Below are 14,994 nucleotides of genomic sequence, written 5' to 3'. Positions count from 1 at the left end.
CTCTCTCTCTCTCTCTCTCTCTCTCTCTCTCTCTATCTGTCCCTCTCTCTCTTTCGCTCTCTCTCCTTCTCTCAACAGACAAAGCTACGATGGGCTGGAAAAGAGGCTGAAAGAAGTCTTCAGTGAACGCAGCAGCATCTTGCACCAGCTCTCCAAAACATCAAAAGAGTTGGACAGCATAAAAGGCAACCTTCAGGTTTGAATCTTACTGTTATACTTTCACAGGAAAAGCAATGTTCAAGGCTTTGTTGGTCCTGAGTTCTGCCTCAGAACTAATTTATCATCCTCTATTTTCAGCCAGCGAATGACTCGGAAATGAATGCTCCCCATCAGTCTGCTGCATTGCTACGACACATTCATTTGAAAAGGGTTTTTTTTCTATTTGGGGAATTGTTTCATATGAGGTTGTAGTTGCTGAATAAGCTGAGATGGAAATGCACATCTGGCATTAGCACAAGTGACCCAGAAGTACCACAGTGACAGAAAAATATAATTTATATTATGATCGCACCGGCGTAAACTAAAACTGATAATGTTTAAAAATCTGATTATACTGTGTTAGTAATGCACATATAATAAATATGAAATTCACTCTCTAAGATGTAATTAACATGAACAAAGAAGAGAAAAAACACATTAACTTTATGTATTAACATATAACATGTAATATTATAACATAACATATAATATTAACATCGTGAGGTCTTTAGGCCATCGGTAAACTGATGTTTATGCCAGCGTTTGTGTTTGTGGGTTGGACTGTGAAGAGTCAGGCTGTAAATGTTGCTTCCACTGAAGGCATCACTCTCAAGGAGGCTGCTTTGTCAAGTAAGGCATATTTTGTTCTTTTTTTTTCTATTTTATATAAAAATAACTTAATAAAGCTTCTTATTAAGATGGCTATTTTATTGCGATTTTCTTAAAAGCCTGAATGGTGCAGCGGAGCAGAGCAGCAGCACAAACTTCTTACTTAACTTCGTTTTAAAAGACGAGCAGACAAGAACAAGAGGTATAATTCATGTTTTTCCAGAAAAGGTCCTTGAAATGTCTCTCTTTCTTCCCTCTCTGAACCACCTTCTGCTAGATGAGAACAAAAGGGGAATGTGACAACGATTATTACAATGGAGAAAAATTCTTTATTTGACCTCTATTATAATCTGAATCATACAATGACAAAACTGAAATTTGAGAGCAACCTAAAAAAGATGGAGTTATCAGTGACAAAAAAATAACTTCTTTGAGCCGATCCCTCATTTTACTTATTGTCAGCATTACTTGGACCTACTTTTATCATTGATTCTGTATTGCTGAAATCCATCCATCCACTTTCTATTGCTTATCCTGTTAAGGGTCGCGGGGGGTGGGGGGTGGAGTCTATCCCAGCAGCCTTCAGGTGAGAGGCGGGGTTCACCCTGGACAGGTCACCAGTCCATCACAGGACCAACACATAGAGACAGACAACCATACACACTCACAGTCACACCTACGGTCAATTTAGAGTATCAATCAGCCTCGTCCCCTCTTGATGTCTTTGGACTGTGGGAGGAAGCTGGAGTACCAGAGAGAACCCACACAGGAACAGGGAGAACATGGAGACTCACACAGAAAGATCCTGTGATGGAGCTGGGACTGGAACCTGGAACCTTCTTGCTGTGAGGCAACAGTGCCGACCACTGCACCACCGTGCCGCCCTTGCTGAAATCTAGACTTCAATATTGCTATATTACAACTTTTTTCCCTCAGGTTAATTTTCCATCAGGTGCTTATCTTTTGACAGAGGAGATGGTTCTGCTACTCTCTATCAAACCTGCGGGGGTTGAAATCTGTGGCTTCCATGAAAGATCCATGCAGATTTCCGATGGATTTATTTTTCCTCTCACCAGTGGTGAGGCCTGTTGTTATATCAAAAATGTTTCCAGACCTCCAAACTCCAGTTGGGTAGCAGTGGTGCCGGGAGGTGCTGAGGTAGAACTAATGAGGATCATCGTCTGTGTTGTAGAGGGGGATACGTGTAGGTTACTACAGATACGACTCCTGAGCAGTTTACCCAGTAATTTATTCAATTATATTGTAGATATTATGATTCCTGCAGCTTTCAACATAACTATTATCTCAGTGTGAGATATCGAACATTATTGTGCACAAAACAATTATTACTCCTCTCCTTCATTACAAACACCAGTTCACATGAATATGCAAATATATTTTGTTAAAGTGCAGGACAAAAGATGTCTTCTTCTTCTCTTTAATGTCCATTCTCACTGTTAGTGACTTTAACGTTCAGTACCACATCATGGTTTTGTCTGCTGAAGTTTTGCGCCAGGATCAGCTTCCACGATATTTGTGATGTCACAAGTCATGTCGGTCTTGAAATCGCATTTTCAATGAGCTGGAAAGATTTTGAAACTGGTGGAAAAAGAAAGTTTAGCAACTCGAAATGTAGCTGGTGAAGAAGAAGAAGAAGAAGAAGAAGAAGAAGAAGCAGTTCTACTGGTTAAAAAAATTTAGCAGGTCAATATTTTTGTTGTTTTTATTTGTGAAGGTGAGTCATATTTTCTTCCTCAGTTCCTGCTGAATAAAAGCAGGTCTGTTTGAAAGCAGAAGCGAACTCTGAGGAGCTTTCTTTGATGATCCAGTCATGGCCTGAAAGAAATGCAACACAGTAATGACTTCCTCCCCCACTCTTGTTATTGAGAATTTCTCTCAGAGTCTTCATGCTCTCATATTCATATTTCTAGCTCCACTTGATTAAAATTGAGGTTCTGCTCTTGCTTCCATGGCGATTTGTTGCATTAGAGCTCCATTCACGATGGGTTCGTCTCCATCCTCAAGCACAACTATGAGTAAACATGCTCGCGCTTGATCGAACACTGAGCAGCTCGGGGTCAGCTTGGTCAGACTCGGGTGAGAGTCAGGGAAACATAAACGCTACGTTGTACGGGTGCACCTCAGCCTGTCGTAGCTGGATTGATTACTACAATCAGAGTAATTTCACAAGCCAAAACTAGAATTCAGAAATGCATCAAAAAAACACATCTGTTAATTAATCCTGAAACAGTTACAGTTACGTGTTTCATGTGTGTGTTTTAGGTGAGTGACTTGATGAGGTTGTGTTTCCCTCCTGTGTGTCACGTCTCTTGCATCCTCGTTTCAATGCTGCTTTCTAAGTTCATGTGAGACTTAGAGTGCTAATTAGTGTTCATCATTAGCGTAACTGTGTGTAGCATGTAGCCTTGATTGAAAATAAAGTCTTGCTGCTGTGTTGCTTGTTCAGCAGCCTCCTGATGGGCAGGTGGCAGCGTAGCGCTGGGCGATATGACCCAAAATGTTTTCCTGATTAAAGTTTCATATCACTCAATATCGGTACCCCCCTAGTCCATGGTAGAAATCATATTCAACATAAACGAGATATTATTTTTGTAAACTAAAGTTATTTATTTTTAGCGTTAGGTATTCGTGAACACAAGGAGCTGAGGGCAAAACTGCAAAGGAAAAGGGCCGGCGTTGGTGCTCAAATCAATAAATAATTATAACTGAAAGGAGGACATAAAAATAAAGAAAAGGCAAATCTAAATCCTCAACCAGGAAGCAGCTGTAGTGGCCGACACCACTTGTGAAGAGAGGTCACGCCTCCACCAGAAGGAGCCAATCCTGGGTCGGAGGTCACACCGCAAAATAGACTCAAGACGCTGCAGGTAAAAGAAAATGTGAACTCACGGCAGCAGTGTTAACAGTCATCAGGATAAATGAGTAATCAGAACGTTTTAAAGGCTAGTTTTTGCTCCTGGGTGATCTGAAGCCAAACCATTAGAATAAGTTTGATGCACCATCCAAATATCCACCGTTCTGTGGACTGTGCGTTATTTCAAACATAAAAACAGGCTAAATCAGGCTGCTGTGTTTCCTGTCACGTCTTCATCCTTTACATTGGTCATTGCTGACGCATTTTTGCCAGTTTTTTGCTCATTATGCCCATTTTGGTGACTCAGCTCAGACTAGGGTGACCATATTTTGATTACTGAAAACCAGGACACTCGGCCTGGCAGTGAGATACTCAACTGATACTCAAAGGTTACTCAAAGATGCCTTATAATTTCAACACGTTTAAAGTGTGCCTCGTCTGTATGGATAGAAAACTGTCACATTACAAAATACCACCTACAACCAACGACACAAATTCGGACATGAAAACGGGACGTTTGGTAAACAGAATGGAGCCCCGGTACTACTTCCTGTATCACAACTCACAGCAGCCCTTCAGAATAAGAGCATGTTTTGTCGAAACATTAAACGACACTTCAATATGGATAATTTTGAATGTTTCTATTGGGGGAATGTATTGTGATATTGATATGATTTTACTGCCCAGTCCTCTGACAGTGGGACATGTGACCCTGCCAGAACATTTAAACCAATGTCAAAAATTTAGATCAGACTTGGGAGGTCGATCACTGCTTTTTTGCTTTCTTTATCTCCTCACCCCTCAGGGCTTCCGTACTGAACTGATAGTTTCATCTACACAGGGAGCTGATTGTTTAAACTTTTTTTGAAACAAATAGAGCAAAGAAATCAATAATAAATCAAATATATTCTGAGTTTTCAGGCATTTGTGTGTGTGTTTGTGAGAGATGCCCCATGTATCTGGATAAAGCTTGTGCACTCTGGCTAGCGTCATCCCCAGGACAGGCTTTGATGTCTCTCCACTGCAGGCTAGCTAGGTTGGCGTCTGTCGTGGCCCCTGGGCCTTACGCCAGCACGCTGGGCAGGGCAGAGGTTGGGTTGGATTTTGACAAGTGTGCTCTGGAAATAATTTATTCTTTCGGGGAAGAAAACATCATCTCCATAAAATCATCAACTTTAAAAGGAGAATTCAAGTGAATGTGGAGAAGCGTGTGATATTTTTGGAAAGATCTGATGGAGCAAGTGTTGATAGTTTTAACAAGTTGCCCTGGAGGTGCAGGTCAGCAACCCTAATTATTAAACTTGGTGTGATGGGGGAATTTATTCTTGGCAGTAGCTCCCAGATGAGATATCTCTACATTTCATAAAATAATAGGCTTTCTGTAGCTCTGTGCTGTGGGCTTTGGTAGATTTTTGGATTGAAAATAACCTTATGAAACAATGCAATGATGTTAAAAGTAGATTTTCTTCCACACAATTCAATACAGTCACATAGCCTGAGGGGATGTACACATATAAAAGACTGTGGACCAATAAAAGCTTGTCCACAATCCTTATGGTCCCTTTGTATACCACCGCTTCACTGAGAATAAAAGCAGTAATGGAAAAGTGATATGTGAGAGAAGTCCTTTATAGGATGCACTGACGAAATACGTGGTTCATTCAGTCTTGTCAAAAGATGTTTGACCGAGTTTAATGAGTGTAATTTATCACTATGTTTATTTGAGGCGTGCATTTTATTGTCTGTAACACTGGTCCGAGTCTGACATCAAATGAAACGCGTTGCTTTATGACGCAAAATAATTGACAGGAAAATAAATTCACACTAAAAAAACACTCAGACATATCAAAGATAAATGAAAGACGTACTTACTTGTTGGGTGAAAAATAAATGATCAGTTCATATACGTTTACCTCCGACTCTTGAACACAACCTGCAAGAATTTTTACCTTGTAATCTGTCAAATTAATCAAGAGGGACATATAAAATCAAACAGAACAAACTGATATTTTATTATGATGATGATTTATATGCTGTATGTCAAGCATGATTAAACTTCAGTTAGACTTTCATGACATGTATTGAATGTAAAATTACATCTCTCCTGTAGGTTGAGGAGAACAACCAACACGCAACAATATTTAAGCTGTGCTGTCAACTCAAATTGCAAGAGACCACTATCCCTCTACGCTTTAAAAGAAAGCTGTTTCCTGGCGATATATAACATAAGTGATCAAGTTTCTTTGTTAGGGTTCGGGGTTGTGGATGGTGAGGGAGACCCAAATGCAGACAGTGTTGAGGTGAACAAAACAGGTTTATTGAAAGCCGGGGGACTGAAGACTTGGCGTGGCGTGAGAGCTGACGACTTGGCGTGGCGTGAGAGTTGGAGACGAGACGCGAGACTGAGGACTTGACACCGGACCGTGAACGAGATAAGCACAAGACATTAAACTAACTAGACGCAACAAACTACCAACGACAATGACCCAACACCGAACACAGGAAAACACCGCGGTTAAATACATGGAGGGAACAAGGCGCAGGTGTGGCAATCAACCAGGTGAGACACATGAGGTAATCACAGGAGGGAGGTCATGAGACAGGACATGACTACAAAATAAAACAGGAAGCACGAGACAGGGATCGTGACAATCTTGAGCTTTAATGGCCTTAATAATGTTTTTACCTCTGGTGTTTATGGTACTGTCAGGGAGGAGTCTGACCACAGCTTCCCACACAATTCTCCAGGGGGCTTGCAGGGCACAAGAAGGCTGTACTGTTACCTTGGCGCGCTCAGTGTGTGTGCATGTGCACTTTGATGCAGCAACAAAAGGTAGCTTCACAGGACGGACTGTGCTCTTGTCACATGGCGTCTGAAAGCCCCAGTGAACGTTGTCTGAGGTGAGTCAGTTAAGCGGAGAGGAAACCAGACTGGAACTGTATGGATTTCAAAATCGTCTAACGCAAGTGGATGATGACATTGGGGAAGAGCATTTAAATACTGTGTGCCAACTTAAATCCACCTGAATTTACAGCAAGACAGTGGTTATTAAATGGGTTTTTTTTATAACATTTGGCTGCTAATTACACAAAAACTATCATTGTACAAACTCCAGCAGGGTCGTAAGTTGATGGGTTCTTTGGAGATTGTTTTTCTTTACCTATGTCTTGTTTGACGATCACCAGGTGAACATCACACTGGTATTGGCTGGTAAAGATGATAACAGAGTGTAGTTTCCCCTCGACTAGTTTACTGGAACAGCGTTGTGGCTTTAAGCTGTTTTTGGGTCATTCTTTCTCTGTTCCTGTGCTGTTTTTCAACATTAGCCTGGTTTCCATCTCAATGTGAAGCAAATCTTTTGAAGGTTCTCAGAAAAAAAAAGAGAAAGAAATATGAATTGGAGTGCTTCGGCTACAAGTGTGTTGTTGTTGCTGTTGTTAGCAGCCATGCTGGTGCGTATTTCGGGGAAACTGGAGCGACGCCCTCAGTGGAAACAGCCTTCACCAGAGTTCAGACTCATGGCAAATGTGTATCCATCTCTCAATTTGGGCATTAATCCTTTCATATAAGTCAAAAACCACCTCAAGTGAGGGAGAAAGTGTTTTTGCGAATTCAAGTTTGTTTGTCTTTTTTCTAGTTTTGCCATTTCCATTCCCCTTTTCCAGTGCGATACTCCAAAATACATAAAATCAAAGGAAACCCCAGTAAATGTGAAACAACATCCTCCCGGCTAGCGAGCGAGTAGCAACCTACAAACGCTTAATTTTGTCAGAGACGTGGATCATGTGACGAGGCGGGTCTGTTGGGTCATCTCAGTAAAGAGATGTACGAGGAAAGAAGCCTGAGTGGCTTTCTACTGCAGCAGGTCAAGTTGAGCCAGGCTTCTCATTCATGAACTGTAAATGTCATGTTTCACTCTACTGTCCTGCTCAGACTTACATGACTTAAATTTTTGAGGCAAACATCTGGAACATGCAACTCGTGTATGTGTGTAGTGTGACATCCCTGTGGATGAGTCCTTGTTTTTCTTACCTTGATAGTCACAGCACAGACGGCTCACCCACACCCTGCTGCTCTGTGGCTGTCAAACCGTGCAGTGACAGCGGGACATCACTATCAACAAGCTCCTCCATACCAAGTATGAGGTCCAGCACATTGCTCACCACACAAAAAAACCAACAAAAAAAATGGATCACACATAAAAAAACACAACGATCTGAACTGATAAAGAGGTGATGCTACTCTACCAAAGAATCTGTCAAGATGCTGCTGTCATAGAAACAAAGTACAAACAAAGTACTTTTTTCTTTTTTTGACCACACATGTGCTTTGTCCCAGCTCTCTCCAGCTTGTCAGTGCTTAGGAGAAGAAGACGCAACAAGGACCTGCAGCCTCGGTCCGGGGGCACAAGTGCAGTAGTGTGTGCTGCGGGTGCATTGTTAGAGCAACAGTCTGGTTTTATAACAGCCAATGATGAGAGGTTGACCAGCTCCCATCTCCCAACCAGCAGCTGCTCATCTAATTGGTTTATTCATTTACCGGTCACTCATGAATCCTCCCTGACAGTCACGCTGAAGGCTGGTATCAAGTATGGTGAAATGAACTGGACGCACTCATTCTTATCTTTTATATTATGGTCATAAGTATAAAAGAAAAATAACATTACATCATTTTTCCATGATTTATAGAAAATGTGGTAAAATGATCTCTATAAATCGACCTTTTTGAAATTGACATGATGAGACATGATTTTGACCTCGAGATAATGAAGTAATTACTGTACCCCCTGCTCAACTGTATAGTCAATGGTAACATGACCATTGATTGGGCAGCAGGGCTCAGAGATGGAGTGGCTGTCTAGCAACCAAAAGGTTGCTGGTTCAATCCTCACTTCCCCCCGGTGACCATGCTGAAGTGTCCTTGAGCAAGATACTGAACCCCTAATTGCTCCTGGTGGTCCTGCAACGTACTGGTGTTCTGAACCCTGCCTCTAACCCAATGTCAGCTGGGAGAGCCCCCCCCCCCCCCCCCCCCCCCTCCGCGCAACCTTAACAGATAAGCAGTATAGAAAGTCAATAAATAGATGAAATATTACCATAAATATCGCAGAAAAACAAGTTAAAATGTTACAATGTAGAAATATGTTGATTATTTCTAATGTTTTATTTTTTGAATAAAATAGCAGCATTTGTTGACTGTGCAGGGAATTTATAAAAGTTTCGATGACTTCAGCAGAAAAATATTAATTCAGACTTTAAGACGTTATCCCAACAGCCAAAACGGCCAGCACTGAGAAAACCTTTGACAAAATTAAAAAAATGAATCACAGTGAATTATTTCAGAGTTAGTGATGACACATGCCTTTTGATGTTTTCATGTCTGGGAAAAAAATGGTTATTAAACAGATAATTTAATGTTTACAATTACAGCTCTTCAGGGTTTCTGTACATTTCTGACACTCAGATGAGTGTATAAGTAAATTAGCCTTTAAACAACTATTACAGCGTGTAAAATGTGGCAGCCCAAGCATGTGTTATGCATGTTCCTGGGCAGTGACGTAGCGGCAACGGTGGTCTGACTGTGGGGTCTGACAGACGGTACAGTTAAAAGAATTAAAAGCCATTCTATTACAGAGAGGCTTGTAATAGGCAATTCCCTGCAGTTTTGCTGTTCTAACTGCACAGTTGTAGCTTGACATTATCTTGAGTCATTGTACTTCTTATTGTCATGAGCTGTTCTTTTCCCTCTTTCCTTATTCCTTCACTTTAACATAAATGTACACGAACAGACAACAGGAAACAGGTTGGAGGGAAAGAAAGTTGTCTGCCCTGCTATGAGGAGCAGAAACAAGCTTAATGGAAATGTGCCGTTAATTGCCACAGATATTACTTTCAAGCACACTCTAAAAAGACGCTTATTCCCTTTTGAGCCCGCAGTTCTTGAGATGTTGGGAATTTTTTTTTGTCCAATTCATAACAAAAAGAAAATATCTTCAAGGCTTGTGGGGCAGTCAGAGACCTGACTAATCCAGAATTACCCATCATGAAGGTGCTGAGGCGCCAGCAGAACCCAATCAGGGCCCTCTACCCTCGTTAGGACTCACTGGGAGATTGGTACAGGCTACATACCTTTATTTATATATGGGGAATCAACTGCTTTTTATATCTGCTGCATTACTGCATACAATTAAAAGCAATGTCAAAAGCAAGTTGAAACATTAGCATATTCAGCATTCCACCCCTAATGACTGACGATGAAGTCTTTGACTTGAAGGGATCTTACAACCTTTAACACCAAAGTGAATCACTCTCTTTGTTGCTCCAGGAAAATCTATCCAATGTATTTGTTTGCAGTGTCTCCAGTGGGTGCTTAAAAGTAGCTCGCATTTTGGAGCTCATCATATAATATGCAAAACTGTGTCTTTCCTAAAAAAAAAAAAAAAAACCCACAATATTCTCTTCTGTTCCCTTTTAGTCGCTGAAAAACGATGACACAGTAGCCAAGAAGGATGTGCAGAGGATTCTGGAGCTCAGCCACAAACAGAGGTAAAGTGAGAAATGCTGTTTCTATTCCCAAAAGTCAAGGTTGAGACATGCAGCAGCAGGTGAAACAATCAAATATGAACCATGTGATGGATAATTACTGTAGATAATAAACTTTATTGTCCCAAGAAACCTTCACAGTAGCCTGGGAAGCACTTTGCGTTCTCTGTAACAGTGTTATCATTTGTCTAGCCATAGATTCACAGAGTGTGAGAGATTCAAAGTGTGTCTGTACCTGAAACCTTAAAAATCTAAACTACTAAAACCTGGAAGCAGTCCTTAAACTCAGACTACAGATATGAGACTACAATGCAGTCATGGCTGGAAGTGCATATGGTGACTTTCAGGGTGCAGATAAATACATCTGAAAGGCCAAAACCAAAATGGACGTTATTATTGTGTCTGGGCAAAAAAAGTACAGGGAGCGCGGTGGGAGGGGCTTGTGGGGGGTTGTTAGTCAAAAAAGTTGAGAACCACTGTTGCAGTATTTTTATCGTATAGAATAACAAATATATATGATGAATAAGCCACAATCAAAGTGGAAAACACGATTTTTATTATGAGTATTGGTGTTATTTTGGTTGGATAAGATTTGATTGACATTGTTGGAAAATAACTTCTGAACACCACCAACTTCAAACCAATGAGAAGACTGTGAAATACAAAAAAAAACAACAACAACTGTATTTTTTTCATATTTATTTTTATTTATTCATGAATTTATTTTGCAGGCGATATCCTGCTGTGTTCATTGCGTCGAAGAAAAAAAAGCTAATTATGGAGGAAGCCTCCCGGGTTTAAAGAAGAGTTTCTTCGCCGTTATTGATGCTAGTTATTCTAAGGCAGCGTGGTCTTGTTAGCTGATAAACAGCAGTAAACACAGGAGCAGCTGGATAATACACCTTCCACTCATAAATCCTGCTTGTATATGTGAAAATAATGTGCCCGTCTCCTTTTAGTGACAGAGCACATCAAGCTTCAGGGAGTTAGTGATATATGTTATTGCTAGCCAGCTGGAAAACTGTTTACCTAAAGTGCTCGACCAGTTAGCATTGTCTGATTAATGTTGTGTGTAATGAGACTGTTAATGATTAGGAGTCATTTGTGGCCTCCGTGCTCTCTGAAATGTCAGGCTGATTGAAGTCCGGCCTCTTGTGTGCAATATCTTGATAGTGAATCAATAGCCGGTCCATGGCAGACCTCATATGTGATGAAGCTGAAACCATAAAGCAGCGGTACCTCGGCGCCATGTTGCCTAGCAAGCAATCGTGAGCTGCAATTTTTTTCCAAACTGCTATTAATCCACCTTTGGAATGGCATGTCTGCCAAATGTGATTACTACCTGACTCCATCACGGCACACGCAGACAGGTGATTCATTGCTAGTCGTTTATTTCTGACAACTCTAAACAGCAGTTTGATTACCTTCTGAAAATAATTGTGCTACATCCTATCCTGCAGCAAACATTTACCAACAATGGCTGGTTCAGACATGGACACCGCTGCATTTTTAAGGTTTTGAAAAAGTAACGATTGATTCAACTTTCATTTTGAGTCTGCTTCGAACCTATTTTTATCTGATTATATTTATTTACAAGTGACAGTGTACATCAATAAGCATTTCAGCATTGGCATCCAGGTAAATATGCCAGAGTTGACAAGTCCCGCACACTGCACAACATGCACAGCAATATAAAACAAGACAGTCCAATACAAAAAAAATCCATCCATCCATTTTCTACCGCTTATCCTGTTAAGGGTCGTGAGGGGGTGGAGCCTATCCCAGCAGCCTCCAGGTGAGAGGCGGGGTTCACCCTGGACAGGTCGCCAGTCCATCACAGGACCAACACATAGAGACAGACAACCATTCACACTCACAGTCACACCTACGGTCAATTTAGAGTATCAATCAGCCTCGTCCCCTCTTGATGTCTTTGGACTGTGGGAGGAAGCTGGAGTACCAGAGAGAACCCACACAGGAACATGGAGAACATGCAGACTCCACACAGAAAGATCCTGTGATGGAGCTGGGACTGGAACCTGGAACCTTCTTGCTGTGAGGCGACAGTGCTGACCACTGCACCACCATGACGCCCCCAATACAAAACATGTCTCAAAACTACGTGTTTGCCTGACACGTGTGCCAGCATAATGAAAAGGAATCAGGTACCAGGATGATGTAAAGAGCTCCAGTCAGGGCAGGATGGTATGATATGGTGGGAAATTGTATAATCTAACAGCAGAGTGATTCACCACAGTGCAAAATCAGATGGGATCACTTCAGAATAAATACAACCTCCCTGCCTTCAACTGACAACATAGTTTGTCCAAATGTGGTGCATCTTCAGGGCAGCTCACTGTCCCACAGAGGACCTGGTTGAGGTTCCACCATCACAGTCTTAAGTTCTTCGTTATTCGCTATTCGAACTCTTCTCTCAGCACATCTATCAATCTCTCATTCACCCTCACCTTCTCTGTTGTAGCGGCAGTTTGACCTCCTTGTCCATTATGTTTCCAAGCCATAGTTATAGGAGACAAAATACAAATGATGCACCAAAGCAGTGGTGGGTGGTTGGTGTGTGGAAAGGAGAATGTTCACAAGGCTGAACTTCTGCCAAGACACAAGGCACAAGGCCACTGGCGTGTAAAATAGAACAGAGACTGTATGGCTTTTGAGCAGTGAGATGCTCTCCACATAAATCCTGGGAGTTCATGCGTTTAGCTGCTGCTCAGAGCCAAAGTTTGCATGGTTTCAACCAGGTTGTTTCATTACAAAGAGGATAGACCAGGAAAATGATCCCACCATGTTGTTTATGTCCTCTAACTGACATGGAATGTGTCTGTGGGGCAGTTGTTTGAGCTGCACGTTGTACTTTTGCATTATGCACCATAATGGACAGTCATATCTGCTCCTCACCACTCGAAAATCTGTCAACCATGTTGCTCTCCGTGTTGAACATCTGTTTTGTTACCAACATGGTAGAACTGATCATTTCAGTAGCTATGAAATGATTCCCGAATGAGTCCCAAAACCGAGAAGTGGCTCAGCATGTTTGGTCGCCTCCTGTCAAAGTCCACCGGAAAAACTTTCAACCGTCTAAAGAGAGGCAGTTGCTGGATGGTTAAAGGAGGCTGAAGAGGTTGCCATGGACACTTTTAAGGTCATAACGGCAAACACTCAGAAGACAAAAGAAGTATGATGCTAGTTCCCACTATCATCTTCTTCTCTTTCATTTTATTCAGTACTTTACTACAGTCTACAACAGAGACACCAAAAATCACTAGTCAGTGCGTCATTTGGCATCGGTGGTTGCTAAGCGACGCTTTGACATGCGGGGTTCATTGAACTGCTTCCTGACAAGGACTTTTTACGAAACAAAAATAATCAGCAAAGGTTTCTACCTCTGTCTGCTCGTGCTCTGCTCATGTAGCATCAATTTCAAAACTATTTTTACTGTCTTGACATCCCATTTTTATGAAAAGCATCTTCCAAGTGATTAAACACGTTTAACTCCATCACTGACCGAATTTAGTCTTGTCATCCCCTCTTAAACTGACAACCACCGTTGGAAAGAGTAAATAAATTGTTACCGCTCATTTAAGTGAGCTGGCTGGTTGTTGTGAAATGTCTACAAGCATTTTGAAAGCACTGACCCACATCACTTGGCCGACTTGATTCATAATTCAGTGTGCAGTGCTTTTATCTGTGCACAGGATCATCAAACAGTTCTGAAATATCCGCTGCATTTTAATTCACTAACATTTATGTTTAAAGCATAATGAATGCAGCACTTCACACAGCATGAATAAAAGCTATGAGGAGAGATTCAAATACTAGATATTATCCATCTCTTTACTGACCTAAAGCCAAGATGCCTTTTGTTCCGTTTATATTCATCTGGGCTTCTTATTTATAAGAGTGTGTAAAATTTGCATTCTCGTGATTACAAGCCATTCAGGAAAGGTTAAAAAAAAAAAAAACATTAAAGGTGATAAATATAAAAGAATTTTCCACACAAAATGTTTTGGCGGACTTACACTGTGACAAATGTTTTCACTTCATTGTGAGAAAAATGTGGTCAACAACAAGGTTTGACTAATGAAGCCAAAGACATTTACATCCCATCTGGCAGTCGGAGCACTTGCTGGACAAATACCTCTCCACCTCCCCACTGCACCGTGAGGAATGCAGTAATGTTCCATCACAGCATCACTCATTCCCGGAAAAACCGCAAAGATTCATGTCCCAAAGATGAAACGGGCAACATTTACACCTCCTGGTCAGTAGGTGTCTCACTCACTGTTGCTGCACTGATGTATTCTACTATCCTACAACTAACCACATGTGGTCAGAGTTAGAATATCAGTTAGGAATCCTTCGTGGAATAGCAGCAATTAGTAGTAATTTAATTGAGATTTTGCTCCTTTGTCGGACCGACGGTATTTGAGAAAGATAACGGAATGAACCCTGGCGTTGATCCAACACTGGCCTCTCCTGAGCTGCTGAGCTCTGTCACTCATAGACCAACCTGATATCAACGTGTTTATGCTTTTCACCATTTGATAGCTGGAATGAAAATATTATGAGCCTTTTGGACCTGAGGAATTTTTAAATGAACTTTTTCACCACTATAGTATCTTTTTCAGGTGAAGTAGCCTTTCATTCTTTTTTTCAGTTTAAATGTGTACATGTGTAAAACTATGATTCAGGGCTGGAAAATTGGGTGACTTTTATTGTTTTTCCTACTTTCCAAGAGTAAGTGACGTGTA

The 14,994-nt window shown here is 41.3% G+C and overlaps 1 protein-coding gene across 1 annotated transcript in view; it reads left to right on the top strand.

The window, feature by feature from the left end:
* luzp2 (leucine zipper protein 2) overlaps positions 1-14,994 on the top strand; it is a 178,523-nt gene that overhangs the window by 84,682 nt on the left and 78,847 nt on the right. Inside the window, exons 2-3 of the mRNA XM_086179225.1 lie at positions 79-196; positions 10,158-10,228. Coding sequence (XP_086035351.1) covers positions 79-196; positions 10,158-10,228 — 189 coding nt within the window. The remainder of the gene's footprint in view (positions 1-78; positions 197-10,157; positions 10,229-14,994) is intronic.

The sequence above is a fragment of the Aulostomus chinensis genome, chromosome 2 (genome assembly GCF_037954235.1).
Source record: "Aulostomus chinensis isolate RoL2024-O1b breed Wild chromosome 2, RoL_Achi_v1.0, whole genome shotgun sequence".
Classification (NCBI taxonomy): Eukaryota; Metazoa; Chordata; class Actinopteri; order Syngnathiformes; family Aulostomidae; genus Aulostomus; species Aulostomus chinensis.
Note: the sequence above shows the minus strand (reverse complement) of the source record. Positions and strands in the feature narration are given on the sequence as shown.